Source organism: Aedes albopictus, chromosome 1 (genome assembly GCF_035046485.1).
Source record: "Aedes albopictus strain Foshan chromosome 1, AalbF5, whole genome shotgun sequence".
Taxonomy (NCBI): domain Eukaryota; kingdom Metazoa; phylum Arthropoda; class Insecta; order Diptera; family Culicidae; genus Aedes; species Aedes albopictus.
Window position 1 is genome coordinate 336,680,105 of NC_085136.1, and position 15,105 is coordinate 336,695,209.

General features: G+C 41.4%; 1 protein-coding gene across 3 annotated transcripts; it reads left to right on the forward strand.

Annotated features, from left to right (window-relative positions):
- Positions 1–1,846: 1,846 nt before the first annotated feature.
- Positions 1,847–12,131, forward strand: LOC109406198 (zinc metalloproteinase nas-4). Of its 3 annotated transcripts, none has more exons than XM_029876651.2 (3): positions 1,847–2,628; positions 10,309–10,745; positions 11,769–12,131. In XM_029876651.2, the coding sequence occupies exons 1-3, from the start codon at positions 2,286–2,288 to the stop codon at positions 12,087–12,089; spliced, it is 1,101 nt and encodes a 366-aa protein (XP_029732511.2). In that variant the 5' UTR covers positions 1,847–2,285; the 3' UTR covers positions 12,090–12,131. The 3 variants fall into 3 exon arrangements, with proteins under 3 accessions (XP_029732511.2, XP_019534797.3, XP_019534799.3); XM_019679252.3 differs by lacking the exon at positions 11,769–12,131 and adding an exon at positions 11,265–11,697 and having other exon boundaries at positions 2,146–2,628; XM_019679254.3 differs by lacking the exon at positions 11,769–12,131 and adding an exon at positions 10,856–11,241 and having other exon boundaries at positions 2,148–2,628.
- Positions 12,132–15,105: the final 2,974 nt, after the last annotated feature.

Below are 15,105 nucleotides of genomic sequence, written 5' to 3' on the forward strand. Positions count from 1 at the left end.
GATTGCTAATACAATGGACGGTTTTCTCTAAAAAATTACGTTGGTAAAAAGATAGGGTTTTGAGATATTTGAGTTTTTGTGACAAAAATGATATTTTTTAATGTTAAAAAAGATTTTTTTCACAGTGTATATTTTCTTAGGAATCGCCATTTAGTTATCTAACTTTGCTGAACAATAAAATCAGCATCATTCCCGGCCGAAATAATTTACACAGAAAAATTTTTTTTACTAAATGTAAAAATTGTGAAATTTTTGAAATGTTATAACTTTTTTGTTTATTAGTTTACCATCACCAAATTTTTATGGTAGATTGCTAATACAATGGACCGTTTTCCCTAAAAAATTCAAGTTGGTAAAAAGATAGGGTTTTGAGATATTTGAGTTTTTGTGACAAAAATGATGTTTTTCAATGATAAAATAGATTTTTTTTCACAGTGTATATTTTCTTAGAAATCACCATTTAGCTATCTAACTTTGCTGAAAAATTCATAACAATCGAACAATCCGTTTTTGCTGTGCATATTTTTGAATATTTTTGAACCATTTTCACATACACCCTTTTGAAAAGTTAGTCGTGGCTCTAAATAAAAATTTGATATCGAAAAATGGCGATTTACATGGAACTGAAAAACTGTGCAAAGTTTCAGTTCAATAGAAAATCATGAATTAAAAATTTTCCTTAATTTTGATGCTGTTGCTTGGAATCGCTCATATGACAAAAGTACTGTTTTGTTTACACTCTCTCTCCCTGTCAAAAACCAATCAAGATATTTTTTTTTTGGTACGACTAAAACACGAAACTGTATCATAAGTAGTGTTCTGCAAATAAATTGTATCCCTGTCAATCTTCTTCGGTTTGTAATAATAGCTAATCGTTACAAGCCCTCAACTCGTTTTAGAACATGGTCTACCACGCCACCATTCACGAAATGCGGTGACTGTGACGACTCCGCAACCCAACAATCAATCAGTGCTAATTAATTCAATTACTTAGCCCACCCTTTCGGTATGATAATAGTAATAACCGCAAGTGTCAATTATACCATCATCTACAACACGTGAACGAACATAGTAGACCATGAGAATATATCGATATCGTTTCGCAACAAGACGACGAGAAGTTGAAGCAAACTTGACACCCATCAAGTTAGCCAAGTTTTGGGCAATTTATCACCGCCGCCTGCTTGGATGGTATAATGTTCCCGAAAACGAGTTCGATTCGGGTGCCTCCGCATGGGCGGAAGAGACGGTTGTAAAATCGTATCAATTCCCAATTTAATCCCTTCCGTTTTTTTAAGCGCAGGTTTTCGCACACAACTTCTGGAACTAAGTCAAGGTTTCACTGGAGCGTGAATTCGTAAAAATGTTGCCAGTTATTACTCTGATTGTTGGTTTCTATGTAAATATGGGCCCAATTAGGACCAAAAAGCATTGTTCCCGATAAAGAAAACCCGTTCTTTTCGCGAAAATTTGAATAGTCAAATACTTGTTTTAACTATATCAATTGGGAGGGAACCCGATGTTTGACCTATCACCGAAACGTGAATTGAAACGATGTTCTACATGATCGAAATTCGACCTCGTTCAGGCGGCACGAGTGAGTCGCCAACAACAGGTTTAACACTCAATCATAAAACCATTATTGATAAGAATTTCGCCGAAGAACGACATTTTCATTACTACCGTTTTACAACCGCCGCGCCGCCGCCGTAAGGTTCAAGTTTACGCAAACTTTTTCGATTGTTTTTTTTTTGGTAGCAACCTAGAACCTAACCTTTTTCTGGGACTGTCGCTTCGCAACAGGTGAGAATGATGAAAAGTAGTTCCTCGTGAAACTTGTACAAATGCTTCAATCATCGCAACCGAATTGTGTCGTGTACAACTCGCGCTAGAACGCAGCAAGCCGCGCTCGTCAGGTTCTTATCGGTCAATGAAAATGACATCGTCGTAGTAGGCAACTTTGCAGAACGCGCCGCAAGAACGTCGCGCCGATCCTCGTTGTCGTCGTCGCCTACTTGGGTGGTGTTCTTGAACGACGGCGATCTTACGCGAAGCCGACGACGACGACGACGACGGGTTCTAGTTGAGTGGGTGGTAAAATTCAAAGTTCACAGGGAGAAATGGAAATGAAAATTCACTGCATTATCACTTTTATATAAATAGGTAGCCGGGTTGCCGAGGTGGTAATCAGTTCCCTCCTGGTGTTCGCTCCGCGACGATCAAGTTCACTTCGCAAAGTCGGTTCCCAAGTCGATTAACCCAGTAAGCACGTGTGGAATAGAGCGATGTTACGAAAAGAGGCGCTAGTGCTAGTGATGGTGGCCACGTGGCTGATCGCGTTGGTAGACTCCGGTGTGATCCTTCGGGATGAAAATGAAGTGGGGGGCAGTGAAGACGAGATCGATCTGACCGAGTTGGGGTTGGATCTGTACGGTGAACCGGACATGGCGACTGGGAAGTTGGTGGAGAATTACGATCCGGAAAAGGATGGCGTCAATCCGGAGGAGCTGGGATCATACGTCGAGGGAGATATACTGATCAACAGGCCAGCCGGTAGGAACGGGATGGCAGACAAGAGTACGAGATGGCCGGGTGGTGTGGTACCGTTCGTGATCAGCGGGAATTTCCGTAAGTACTTATAATTAAGCTATGTTTATCTACTATTATCTAAGATTCATGTTGAAAAGGACTCGTTCAAGAAAATTCCACAGTGACTATCATTTAAATTGTCATTTTTTTTTACGAAGAAAATCAGTTTCATGGACGATTCAGGCAAGGAATTTCCCATGCATCAAACTAGGCTAAAAAATTTCTTCTGAGCCTCAAACAGACCTATTCTGTGAAATAAGTCGACGAACCACGTGAAATACTTTCAAGGCTGTATAGATTACAAAAGGGGAATGTGTCTCCGGTGAAAACATTATCTAAAAAAATCAGCATCGCTTTGTCACCCGCCAAATGAAAGCTAAGGGTCACCCCTCTCATTGGGTGTCTAGAACAAATTTCTAAGATTTTGGGTACCTTTAACCCAGTATTAATGTGGAAAAAGGACAGATACCCTTTCCTTTCACATCTCCGGTAGCTTTTTTGTTTCTTAGATGTCGAGGCCCGTACTTCTTCAAAGCCAGGAAAAAAAAATCACGGCGATTAGCGTTCGAATGGTTTTATTTGAACGTGTGATGAGAATGACGGATATGATAGGAATGAACCGAAAAAGTTCACGCACAAGTCGGTCCACTCAATAATGAGCAAGATCTACACTGCACACCAAAAGTGAGCAAGCGAGGCCTTACTTTATTTTGAGCAAGTGTTTGAGAGCCAAAGCAGCATGAGTAAGCTTCACACATATGGCATAAATGTCCCAAATGGAGGATAACGTGCCTCTGGAGCCGGCCTTCTGAAGCTTCACACATTGGTGCGTTTCGTCACCATTCCGAAAGAATGAGTAACTGTTACACATAATGCGAATGCTTTGCTTGCTCTGAAAATGTGTGATAGTTACTCATTTGACTAAATCAATTATTTTTTAAATTATTTTTCGCGATTTATGCATCACGAGTTATTCAACGATGCATTTTTGTGCCTAAATTTAAACAAAAGCTATATATTAAGTAGGTATTTTATTGATTCTATTGATTTTCATTTAAATTACTTACTTTTAGCGAGACTTTTGGTGATGAACATAACCATTCGACAATGATTTTTCATAAGGGCCTAACTGACTTGATCGATTTCTCTTCGTCGACTCTCTCTTCCGCTAATAACTTGATCAAAACAAACACAAAATCATTGTTCTTTTTATTTCTATAGCAACATGTAGTCGTCTTCTTCGCATTTCAACCAAAAAATCTTCGGTAAACTCAATACACATTCTGTGATAACACAAAGAGAGGATCGTTGAAGAGAACTCGAAAATGTCAGTTAGGCCCAAATGAAAAATCAGTGTCGAATTATTTTTGTTTTTATTTTTCTTGTAGAAAAAAAAATGACAATCCCTCGCTTTTTGGAGCGTTTGTCAACACCAGCCAAGAGCTCAAAGATGTGTAACTGGCTATCAGCTCACGGTGTGAGTATGACGTACACATATTTTTTACACATTCTCGCGGATTTGCAGCGATGTTCTACAGTGAGTAACTGTTACACATGCGATGTGCGTAGCAGTTTAAGCATGTTGGACGTTTCATATCGGTGGTTGCTGCGATCCATGATTCAACGATTGCTAGATCGTCAACACCTTCTCTCAATCGGTGACTCCAATCCTATTTCTAAGATACTGAAATCTGGAAATATCCAAGGCCTTCATCAGTAGATCAGCTAGCTGCTCGGCGGAACTGATTGGTTCAATTTTGACGGTACCGGTAGCTACGTGGTCCTTGATGAAGTTACGCATGATACTGAGGCGTTTGATTCGTTTCGACTCAGCATTCTTTGCCGATCCAATGCAGCCTCGGCCAACTAGATTTCTTCTGAAACAACAGCACTCGGCGCAGCATATTTCGCTTCACTAGAGGACATTGAAACTGTTGTTTGTTTCCGACTTGCCCAGGATAACGTTGAACCGAACACTTTGAATCGGAAGGCTGTTACTGATTTTCGATCTTCTGAATCTGAAGCCCATTCGGCCTCCACAAATCCTACGAACGGTCTGCAATCTTCGTGTCTCTTAAAAACTCATCCCATATTCGTTGTACCTTTGAGATATCACTTAATTCGCTTCAACGCCTGCCAGTGATCCTCCGTTGATGACCGATGGAACTTTCCCATGAAGTCTCTCTTGGAAGGCAAGTAAAACTAAGATTAACAATTATAACGTCTTTATTAGTTGAAGGTTTGAATTAGAATGAAGAACGGAATGAACATTACAAATGTCTTCAAAAACATGATTGTTGCGATTGAACAATCTCAAGTTGTTTATACGAAGGCACTACCCACACAGCAAATAATTTTGTAATATCCAGGCTCGTAATTTCTGGCGACGTATCCAATTTCGAGCGTAATTTCACTCTGTTGCATCGTTTTCCAACAATTATCACCCTCACCATGTACACCTAGTTTGCACCGGAAAGTGTCAACAAACCCATTCCATCAGATACCTACAGTGATAGACATTCGTTTAGCCGAGGCTAAAAAATTTTCAAAAAAGTGTCAGGAAACTCATACTAGTACTGTTTTATAAAAATGTGATACATCACACTTACATATACACTGAAACAAAAACGAGGGTAAAAACCCTTCAAATGTCATTTTTTGCCTAGACATTCGTTTAGCCGAATTGTACAATTTTTAGAATTCCATAAGAAAAACCATCAAATTTCTAAAAATACCCAACAAAGTCATTTTGTGTGGTGATCTGCATTATAGATCAACTTGTAAATCATGAATTAGATCATTTTTGGAAGTGTTGCCATATTAATTTTGCATGCATCTCATATAAATATGTCATAATATTATAAATGTTTCTAAATTGAGATTTAATGTAGTTATTTTAATCGGAAGTGTTTCAACAGAATCTTATGAAAGTTTCATGACCTAAACAGGTTGAAAATTTACGAAAAACAATGTTTTTAACAGAAAAAAAATAACGCAAACCATCTAAAAATCACTTATTTAAGTATTGTTTTGATGAAAAATTATGGTTTCACTCGCATAGATCACAGCGTATACTACTATTACGTTTTCTTATAGCTCCTAATATCTTCTAGACTGTATGCTGGCTGAAATAACATACATTGAACGGCTCATATTTCGAGAAATGGCACCGAAAGTATTCAAATTTCTAGCATGAACTACTTGTTTCATAATTTAGACATTCTTTTCAAATAAATCATGTTAAAAATGAATGTGGTTCACAACTTAGACTCATTTATAATATATTTCTTCAGATTGAATGAAATAAGCCAATTGTTTGACCATATCTTGCATTTTTGTATGAGCATCTGCTTTTGAATAAACAGGGTACAAAAAATATGACACTTCTTGCAGTTCTTTCACTTTGCAGTCTTCCAACTCATTTAGTAATGCTAGTATCAAACAGGTATACCCTACACGCATTAGGGCACGTCTTTATTTCAATGCAGGACTGTTTATTTTAGCTTTTATCAATCCCATTTTTAAGTTTAACCATCCAAAAACCAATATACTTAATTTTTTCATGACATTTTATGCAATAATTTGAACATTTTTAACAATAATTCTGTGCCATATTTTCAAAACTGCTAATCTAGCTTACGTTTGAGTGTTTACAGAAATCATTTTTCTTAAATAAATTTGTTTATCGTCGCAAGGCATTTCTTTATAACATTTCTCTGAATTTCACAAATAAATAAACTTTTAAGGCCAATTATCTTGCTAACACGTCATAAACTAAATGCCTTGGAGTATATCCTCGAAATATACTCACGAAATTGCAAAAAATCTATTGAAAATTAATTTTTCATTTACCTCGGCTAAACGAATGTCTAGGCAAAACATGACATTTGAAGGGTTTTTACCCTCGGTTTTGTTTCAGTGTATATGTAAGTTTAATGTATCACATGTTTATAAAACAATACTAGATATACTATCACTACGATAAAAAAGTTTTATCATAAAAGCTTTTGTATGAGTTTCCTGACACTTTTTTTGGTCTCGGCTAAACGAATGTCTATCACTGTAGAAACAGTATCATATTTATCACCCACCTTCTAAACTCGGTGAAATAGCCGAGAGGTAAGGGATATGTCTCACAATCAACGGATCCGTGTACGAATCCATGCCAATATTTTACTTATAGGGTATTGGTTCCCTTATTAAGCATGTGGTTCCCATTTTCATCCTACGAAAAACAAAGGAATGAAGCACTGTTTGTTTTGTTTCTTATTTTTGTATTTTTTGTTAGAAGTGAGCACGCATGAAAACAAAAAGAACGGAATCAACCGGTGCCGTAATCGCTTGTTTTCGAATAGGATGAAATTGGGAGCGTGAGATTACTGATGGAACACAAACCCTATATGATTCATCTATCGATTCGGTTCTAGTGATTGCTAGACCCACTTTCATGCTGCGGCGGCTAACTTACTGCGTGAAATGAAAGTAATCTGTACATCACTTTTACGACGCGACTGATGTGCAGCGAAAATGATGTAATATCACAAGAATTTTTTTGCTGTGCAACAGTCTCTGTATGTAGCCAACCGGGTAACACAAATCGAGTCGAACGCATAGCATTTAGTACATCAGGCTCCCTAAGGACCACGCTAAGGACTCCCTGTATGGTTGAGAAGTACGATTTTCGTCGCGTCTTAATTGAAGACCTTTCTCCATGGGTTTTTGTTGGGGTTTAATTCTATCATTCCGAACTTCTCCAGGATTTTCACGGCAGCAGTCTCCTCAGACAGTTTCAGTTCACCATCGCGTCGCGTCGGTTGTACTACAATCGCATTCCCAGGAAAAACTTAGCTTTGCTTTATTTCGAATTCCTCCGACAGACGGCGCTTCAGCTACTCGATGGTCCGAATATTCCTGCCTGTTATGAACAGATCATCTACGTAAGGGCGCCGTTATAGTTACGCGTGAGAGTGGGAGTGTGCGTGTGCGAAGCCGCAAAGAAGAATATCAACAGAAAATCCACGCAAATCCTTTGGACGCGCACTCCCACTCTCACTTTGACGTGGTACTATGGCAGCGCAGTAAAGCACCAAGTAGACTTCGTCGCCTTCAGTTGTGGATATATAGAGACAGTAATCATGATTTAATCTTAGGAATCCTAGTTTCAACAGTGTGGAGTAGTATTTATTTCGAACTCGTGTCTTGTATTTGACTAAGCTTGTCTTGTTCACCTCGGACAAACCTTGCGCTTGCGCTATTGGGAATATCCGACGTACTTCTTTCTCTTTAACTTCGGAATAGGTGCATATGCACGGCATTCGAGCACTTAGACATGGGTAACCGTTAACTGCGCCTCTGATGCCTTCTCGTCGATAATGGAGTCTCGGTGTTGGCTTCTCCGGTTTACCTGACCTCGCTTACTTTTCGTAATCCCATTGATATTAGCGGCATTCCTTCTGAATGTGGTCCACTTTCTGACAATAGTGGCAGGTCAGCGGCTTCTTCTTCTCTGCTCCTGGCCGACTAGAAACCTTCCTTCTTCGCTATTTCATCCGGAAGTTGACAAGTATCAGGGTTAGTTCGTCATCCGATCGGCCTTCAAGTCAGGGTCATAATCAGGCTATCGTACGTGCTTGGCAGGCTTCTTAGGATCCGACCATGTTTCCTTCAGCGGCTCTCCGGCGTTCGCCAGGTTACTTCACAACTCCGCCATACCCCCTGATTTCGAGAAACTTTAGTCGCAGATTCGCTTCAGCAGCCGAGACCTTCGACGTGCGACTGAACTTCCAGTGGTTGTTCTGGAAAGCAATCCATGCTTCCTTCGCGGTTTTCGATGACCGGATCAACTGGTGTTGATTGTCCTTGATCAGGAACCCGATGGTCGTCCTGGCTTTGGCGTCTCTAGCGGACCAAATTACATCCGGTCCCGTTCCCGGTTTCTCACCTAGTATCACGTAACGCCACAGTTCTTCCCGGACCAGCAAAATCTCAACCTTAAAGCACCAGCTTGAATAAATGTGCTACTTAGCTTTTGCTGTCTGAATTTGCACCAATCCATTATGCTTCTATGAATGAACAAATTCTCCTCGCAGGCCCATAACCTGTTGCAAGTGGAAATAAAAACCGTCTGGTACGATTAACAAATGAACAAAGACTAAAGAAAATGTAATGCGACTAATGGGTACAATGATTGCTTTGATCAATTTAAATTTATTCTAGGTTGCTTCGTTGCATGTGATTTGAAACAACGCTTAACATGCATATCATTTTGATCCATAAAGCGTTACGCGTACAAGCCTAATTAGTTTCACCGAAACATCATGTTCTGGCATATATTATCCTCCAAAGCTCATTTCTTCTCACTGAATCAGACGCTGCTACCAAATCAATAAACAGATGGTAACTCTGCAAGTTATACTCTCGAATTTTGTCTGTGATCATCCGCCGTTGATCGCCCCCATGAAAACTAGCCTGGTCTGGTATTCACCAACGAAGAACTGCTAAAGAATCTGGTGAGTTGATTGATGCAGCTACTCGCTTTTGCACTCAATAAGTTCGATAGGAACCTCGCCAAAGTAACATTTTTTAGTCAAATAGACTAGAAGAGGTTATTAAATAGAACCATCATGAAACCTAAAAAAGAATAAGGGTTTATGGCGGTTCTCAAAACCTTTACACGGCTAATTGGTCATCAAAATGCTACTTGGGTCGTCCTTCTTAGTAGTCTTGTTGTTTTCAACTCACGTAGGACCTTTTTAAACTCATCGAGATCCGCTGCTTGAGTACCATCAAGTATATTAATCCTGTTCCTGGGTACATCTTCATTGTCGCCGTTCAACGAATCTTCGAAGTGCTTCACTAAAATTGCACAAGATATTATCGCCTGCTGCGACCAGATTTCCATCTGCCGAATCTCCCTTTCTTTATTTTCCATCCCACCATTTCATTTGCGTCAATAAATAAAATTGGACCTTTGGTCTTTCCCCCAGCTTTACTGTTTTCCGCTCGTTCAGAATGATCCCAATTTCATTCTTGTTTTGCGCTGCGTTACCAGTTGCGTAAATTCTTGCGCTCTGCTTACTACTTGTTCTTTAAGCGTTGCAACGCGTTGAATGGGTGCTACTGTCATGTCTAGGTTCCAGAAGGTTCGGTCGATCTCGAAATCGTCAGGGGGCTCACCTGCGGGACGACTGTGTAGTTTCCAGGAGGCGTGTTGGGGAAAGCACCAGTTTCTGCTTCTCTCGGGTTTCTAACCGCCCAGCTCCACAGTCGCGCACAGACAAAACCACGATTCAATGACAGTACCAAACGCATTCTTCCGTCACCAAAGCCACTTTACTTCAGAAATCATTCACAAACCACGCATATAAATTTAAACTAATAATGTATTCGCAGCCTATTTACAGAAAATATCTCACAATTTAATTTCTCTATTCTGACCCTACAATGTGCGTCCCATACGTACGAGAAAATTTTCATTTCTGCAGCAAAAATTCAAATTTGGAACCGCTTGCTGCGATGCGGTTCGTTCGTTGCCACGGCAACTTGATCACGTGGTTGGGTCGACGTCGGGCGTAGGCAGTGCCCGAGCAAAAATGTTCGCACTGCTTAAAGTGTCCGCAACATGTTTGCGTATTTTGTACCATAATCACAGAACTGTTCCGAAAAATCCACAGACCGGTACCTATAGCCAGAATCTGTTTTGATCCCAACCGTTCCCAGGAGCCAGCGAGATGCAGATGATCGAGGACGCCATCAACCAGTACCACAAGAACACCTGCATCAAGTTCGTGCCTCGGATGGGCGAACGGGACTACATTTCGATCGAGAGCAGCAACAGCGGCTGTTGGTCCAGCGTTGGCCGGGTCGGCGGCAAACAGGAGGTCAACCTGCAGATGCCCGGCTGTACCACCAAGGTCGGCACGATCGTGCACGAGCTGATGCACGCTCTCGGGTTCCTGCACGAGCAGAACCGCTCGGAACGGGACGACTGGGTACGCATCCAGACCCAGAACATCCAACGCGGCACGGAGAACAACTTTTCCAAAGCGAAGGCCGGAACTACGGATGGGTTCGGCGTTGCCTATGACTACGGCAGCGTAATGCACTACTCGGCGAAGGCTTTCTCGTCCAACGGACAGGACACGATCGTGGCCAAGGTAAGGCTGGAGGTTGAAGGTTATGGGTTAGGGAGAAGGGGTTGTTGTCCAACTAATCGTGTGTTTGTTGTTCGGTTTTGGCGCTCTCTTTTTCTCTTTCATGTCTACAGCAAAAGTTCTCCGGTGTAATGGGACAACGGGACGGATTCAGTAGCCTGGATCTGCGGAAGATCAATCTCATGTACAACTGCAAGTAGATGTGGTCGAACGGTTGTGGGGACACACGCACACTCTCTCTATTTGGTGACTAGGACAGTATTAAAACACGCATAAGATCAAACGGGAAACATCTACCTCTTTTCATCTTAAATTCCTATTATTTTTTTTACTAGATTATAAGATTTATTTAAGTTCATAATGTCTAAATAAATGTCGTCTGGTGCAAAGATAAAAAAATGTCACAAAACTTTGTGATCTAAAACCTTATGAATTTTTTGAGTGCCTATACATTTCATTCAGTGTTTCCAATGTGCTTGAAATATTCGTTTTGTGTGAATGGTTCGTGATTCCTTTCCGCAGAAATCCGGCGGCAACAAGATGGGTCAGCGGAATGGTTTTTCCCGGGGGGACATCGATAAGCTGAACGCAATGTACGGCTGCAAAGGAACCACCAGCAGTAGCAGCAGCTCCGGAAGCACATCCAGTGGAACAGTGACTGCTTCGAAACCGCAGCGCCCCGCCCGTCCAAGCAGACCGAACAAACGACCCGGAAACGGTCCAACTGGAGCGCAGGTCGTCGGATTCATCGGAAACCTCATCGGGGCCGCCTTCGGGGACAACGAAACCAATAATGGCACGGCCAACGCTGTTGAACAACCATAGATCTCATCGATCGCAGAAGCCTATGAACAAACATCTGAACATCTACCTCATTTTGCACCTTTTTTATTTTGTGTGTGACACTGTAAATAAGACTCGAACAAAATAAATATACGCACTGACTGCCGTTGGTTACCAGAGAAACTAAAACCTGTGTGTCTTTGTTTGTTTTTCTTCCGCATACTTCCGCAACCCTTTCTGCAGCGTCCCACCAATGGTGTCACGATGGGTCAGCGAGACGGTTTCTCCCGTAGCGACATCGAGAAGGCCAACCGGATGTACCGTTGCGGGGAAGGTGGTTCGAGTAGTCCTCCGATCTCGCTGCCGTTCCCAATTCCTGGATTCCCGGGGGCGGCCGGTGGAATGCCGGGTGGACCCAGTAACTACCCTGGCGGACCGGGATTACCGGGGGGCTACTATCCAAACGGTGTGCATCCGGGATATGGTGGATTTGGTGGCCCGGGGTATCCTTATGGCAACGGATATCCGGGACCGTACGGTTATGGACGTGACGAAAACAAATAGAACCAGGATTGAATAAAGTAACGAAGTGTTTTTGTACTACATATATAGTTTTTTTTTAATACAGTGACCTTCCGAATAAGTCGAGTTGATAAAGACCACACATACGTCATCACAGTGCATGTGTAATCTCCGGCGAACACAGCAGGCAATGGATATGGATTACCCCTTGCTACCTAAGGAGTCCACTTTCTCATTGCCAGGAATCGAGCATTGTGAACGTTCCCTCCCATTTCACGGGGAAAGCGAATGAGTGTTTTGTCAAATCAGTCAAGACTCGGCATATGTTTTCCATTCAGGAAGTATGTTGAGTGCTTCATTGATTTCATTAACCTAGCAGAAAGTGTAGACTGTCGGTAAAAATGAAGAAGTACTCAGATGGAAAAGTTCTCGTCAATGGACTGCGTTAAATTAAAAATACTGCGAACTCACCACAGCTTAATATCCTAGAGACGTTCAAGTTTATAGTACATGTTAACGAGCCTGGATAAAACAAAGAGGAGAAACGTCAAAATTGGAACAGTTCATTTGCTGTCATCCACATAGTTCCAACCGAGCAGGAGACCTGTCAAAACACAAAATAAAATTTATTCATTATTACTCAACGGTGCCACTCCTTTGACAACAGAAAAGATATTTTCACAGTACATCGCCTCGCCTACTATGATCTGCTAAATGCTAACGTTACTGCACATATCCCCAACACTCCTTCTCAAGAACGGAAGCATTTCTAAATATTTGTATCCTGCATCTTGCATCTTTAAACATTCAAACAATAAAGTTTTCCTACTTTCTTCCCTTCCAATACAATTTTACCTTTGATCAGAATCAAACAATTGTTTGTCTTGAATACAACCGTAAATCCTTAACTAGTAATTACCGAAACTGAGATGAGATTTGCTGACAAGCCTGGGACAACAATTACATTTTTCAATAACACAGTTACAGAGTCATTCTGTCCATTATCTGTTATCACAGTAACAGTAGCCTCACCTTTCGTATCACATTGCATCCAACTCGACTGGTCATATGATTCGATGCTCCTGAATCTAGGAACCAGCCTTCACTGATATCGTCCTCGAATGCTGCAAAACACACATTTCCACGGAACAACTCCTCCTCCTCCTCAGTCGCTACCGCGGAACGCACCCTCGGCCTCATTGCACCTCTTGACGATTCGTTCCGTACTTTCTTCAAACCGTCACCGTCACGCATCAGATGAGTGGAGCTACCGCAAGGAGAACGTGCCTCTAGAGCCGACCTACTGATACCGCAAGCATAGCACACGTGTCTATTGTCCGATCCTCTTGCCTGCTTCTGTATAACCTTTGCAGCTACGACTTAACTCCTGTCTCCAAATTCTTCTCTTCCTTGGCGTCGTTCAAACTCTTCTAACAGCTTCGTTTTCACATCTAAACGCCCTTGAATCGACGACACGATATCTTCGTACGACTGTGGCAAGCTTGCCAAGACAAAAGCCGCCTTCATGTCCTCGTCCAGGTATCTATCGTTGTTGGCGGTCTTCACTTTGGTAACACGGCTTTTCCAAGTTCCCTTACAACAGCGCGCGAAATGTCCAATTCTGTTGCACTTGTTGCACCTCGATGTTTTCGCAGGACAGGACGGATCGGTGTAGTGGTGGTTTCGAAGACATCTTGAGCAGTTCTGACTCACGGATTTGGTTGATACACTGGACGCACGATTCATGCCGTTTAGTTCTGACGGTTCGCTGGATGTGCTTCGGAATTCTTGCACCTGTTTGTTGACTGATTCGTTGGTTCGACCAATCTTTAGCATATCTTCAAGGGAAGTATCAGCTTCAAGATACATCGCCCTGAGCTTGTCATTGTGCTGCGTAGCACACACAATTTGATCCATGATCATATTCTGCGTTTGCTCTCCAAAGCTGGAAAGTTCCGCTTGGAACTGGTCAAGCTTCTCATTTGGATTGAATTGCTGCTACCGGAATTTAAATCGCTCATATCGTAGCGACATGCGGGGTGAATAATAATAATTATCGAGAGCATCAATCGCTGCCCGATATGGGTTATCCATCACGTTGAAATCCTCCACTGAAACTGTTTTCGCGATTTTCCGTACATCTGCCTGCACCTTTGAAGCACATGAGAGCCTTGTACATCTTATTGTTGTCATCAACTTCTTTTAGCAAAAGATATGCCACAAATTTTTACTTCCTTTCTTCCCATCGAGAGCTCACAGGTCCATCACCGGCCTCAACAAATGGAGAAATATTACTATGGTTACTATGGTAACAAACAGTAAAATTTTTTCGTTTACATAATTTTCCTCACGTCAATCCTTTTCCAATGTACAGAAATGGACTGGATGCTTTCATGCTAATCCCTACATTTCTTTATCGTTTAAATAATCTAAATAGACTGAAATTATGTTTTCCTACATTTGGATATGAAATGGACTGAGACCACCCGTAGCGTCTCCTACATTTCTTCATCCAAATATTTGGATTGGAAGTGGCCTGAAATCACTCAGTGTTCCCTACATTACAATCCTTTCTTCTTCCAAATAGGCTGAGACATAAAACCTCCTGTATTTGGTTCAAATTCTTGACTCTTCAGAAAGGAAGTCTTATTTCCCAGCGGTCTAAGACACATAGTCTTCTTCGCTTTACTCTACGTCTTAAATTTTTCATAACTATCCTTAATAAGTTAATCACACATTAACACAGATTTATATTAAGCCAAACATCAATCAATTTTTCCAAATTTGATATTGTTACACTTTTTTACCTTAGACATCGTAGAATTTGCGGTAGGTTTCTTTTTCACTTGCTGACTTCTGAATGCAGAATTCCACAGTCGAGAATTTTCCTCTCCGTACCATGCCACTTCCGAGTTTTCCTACTTCCAATCTTGATTTTTCTTTCCTCTTTCGTTCAAATTTTGTTCCGGCCGCTTTCCTCTGGTATTGATTAATCTGGTTCGCTTCTCCTGTCGTCGGCACTGAAACACTTCCGTTCTGGTTGATGGTTTGTATCAAA

Excerpts from the sequence above, each read along its gene's own strand:
- LOC109406198 (XM_029876651.2), top strand. The coding sequence starts at position 2,286 with ATGTTACGAAAAGAGGCGCTAGTGCTAGTGATGGTGGCCACGTGGCTG. Across the intron at positions 2,629-10,308 it reads CGTGATCAGCGGGAATTTCC|GAGCCAGCGAGATGCAGATG; the intron begins GTAAGTACTTAT and ends AACCGTTCCCAG. Across the intron at positions 10,746-11,768 it reads AGGACACGATCGTGGCCAAG|CGTCCCACCAATGGTGTCAC; the intron begins GTAAGGCTGGAG and ends CCCTTTCTGCAG.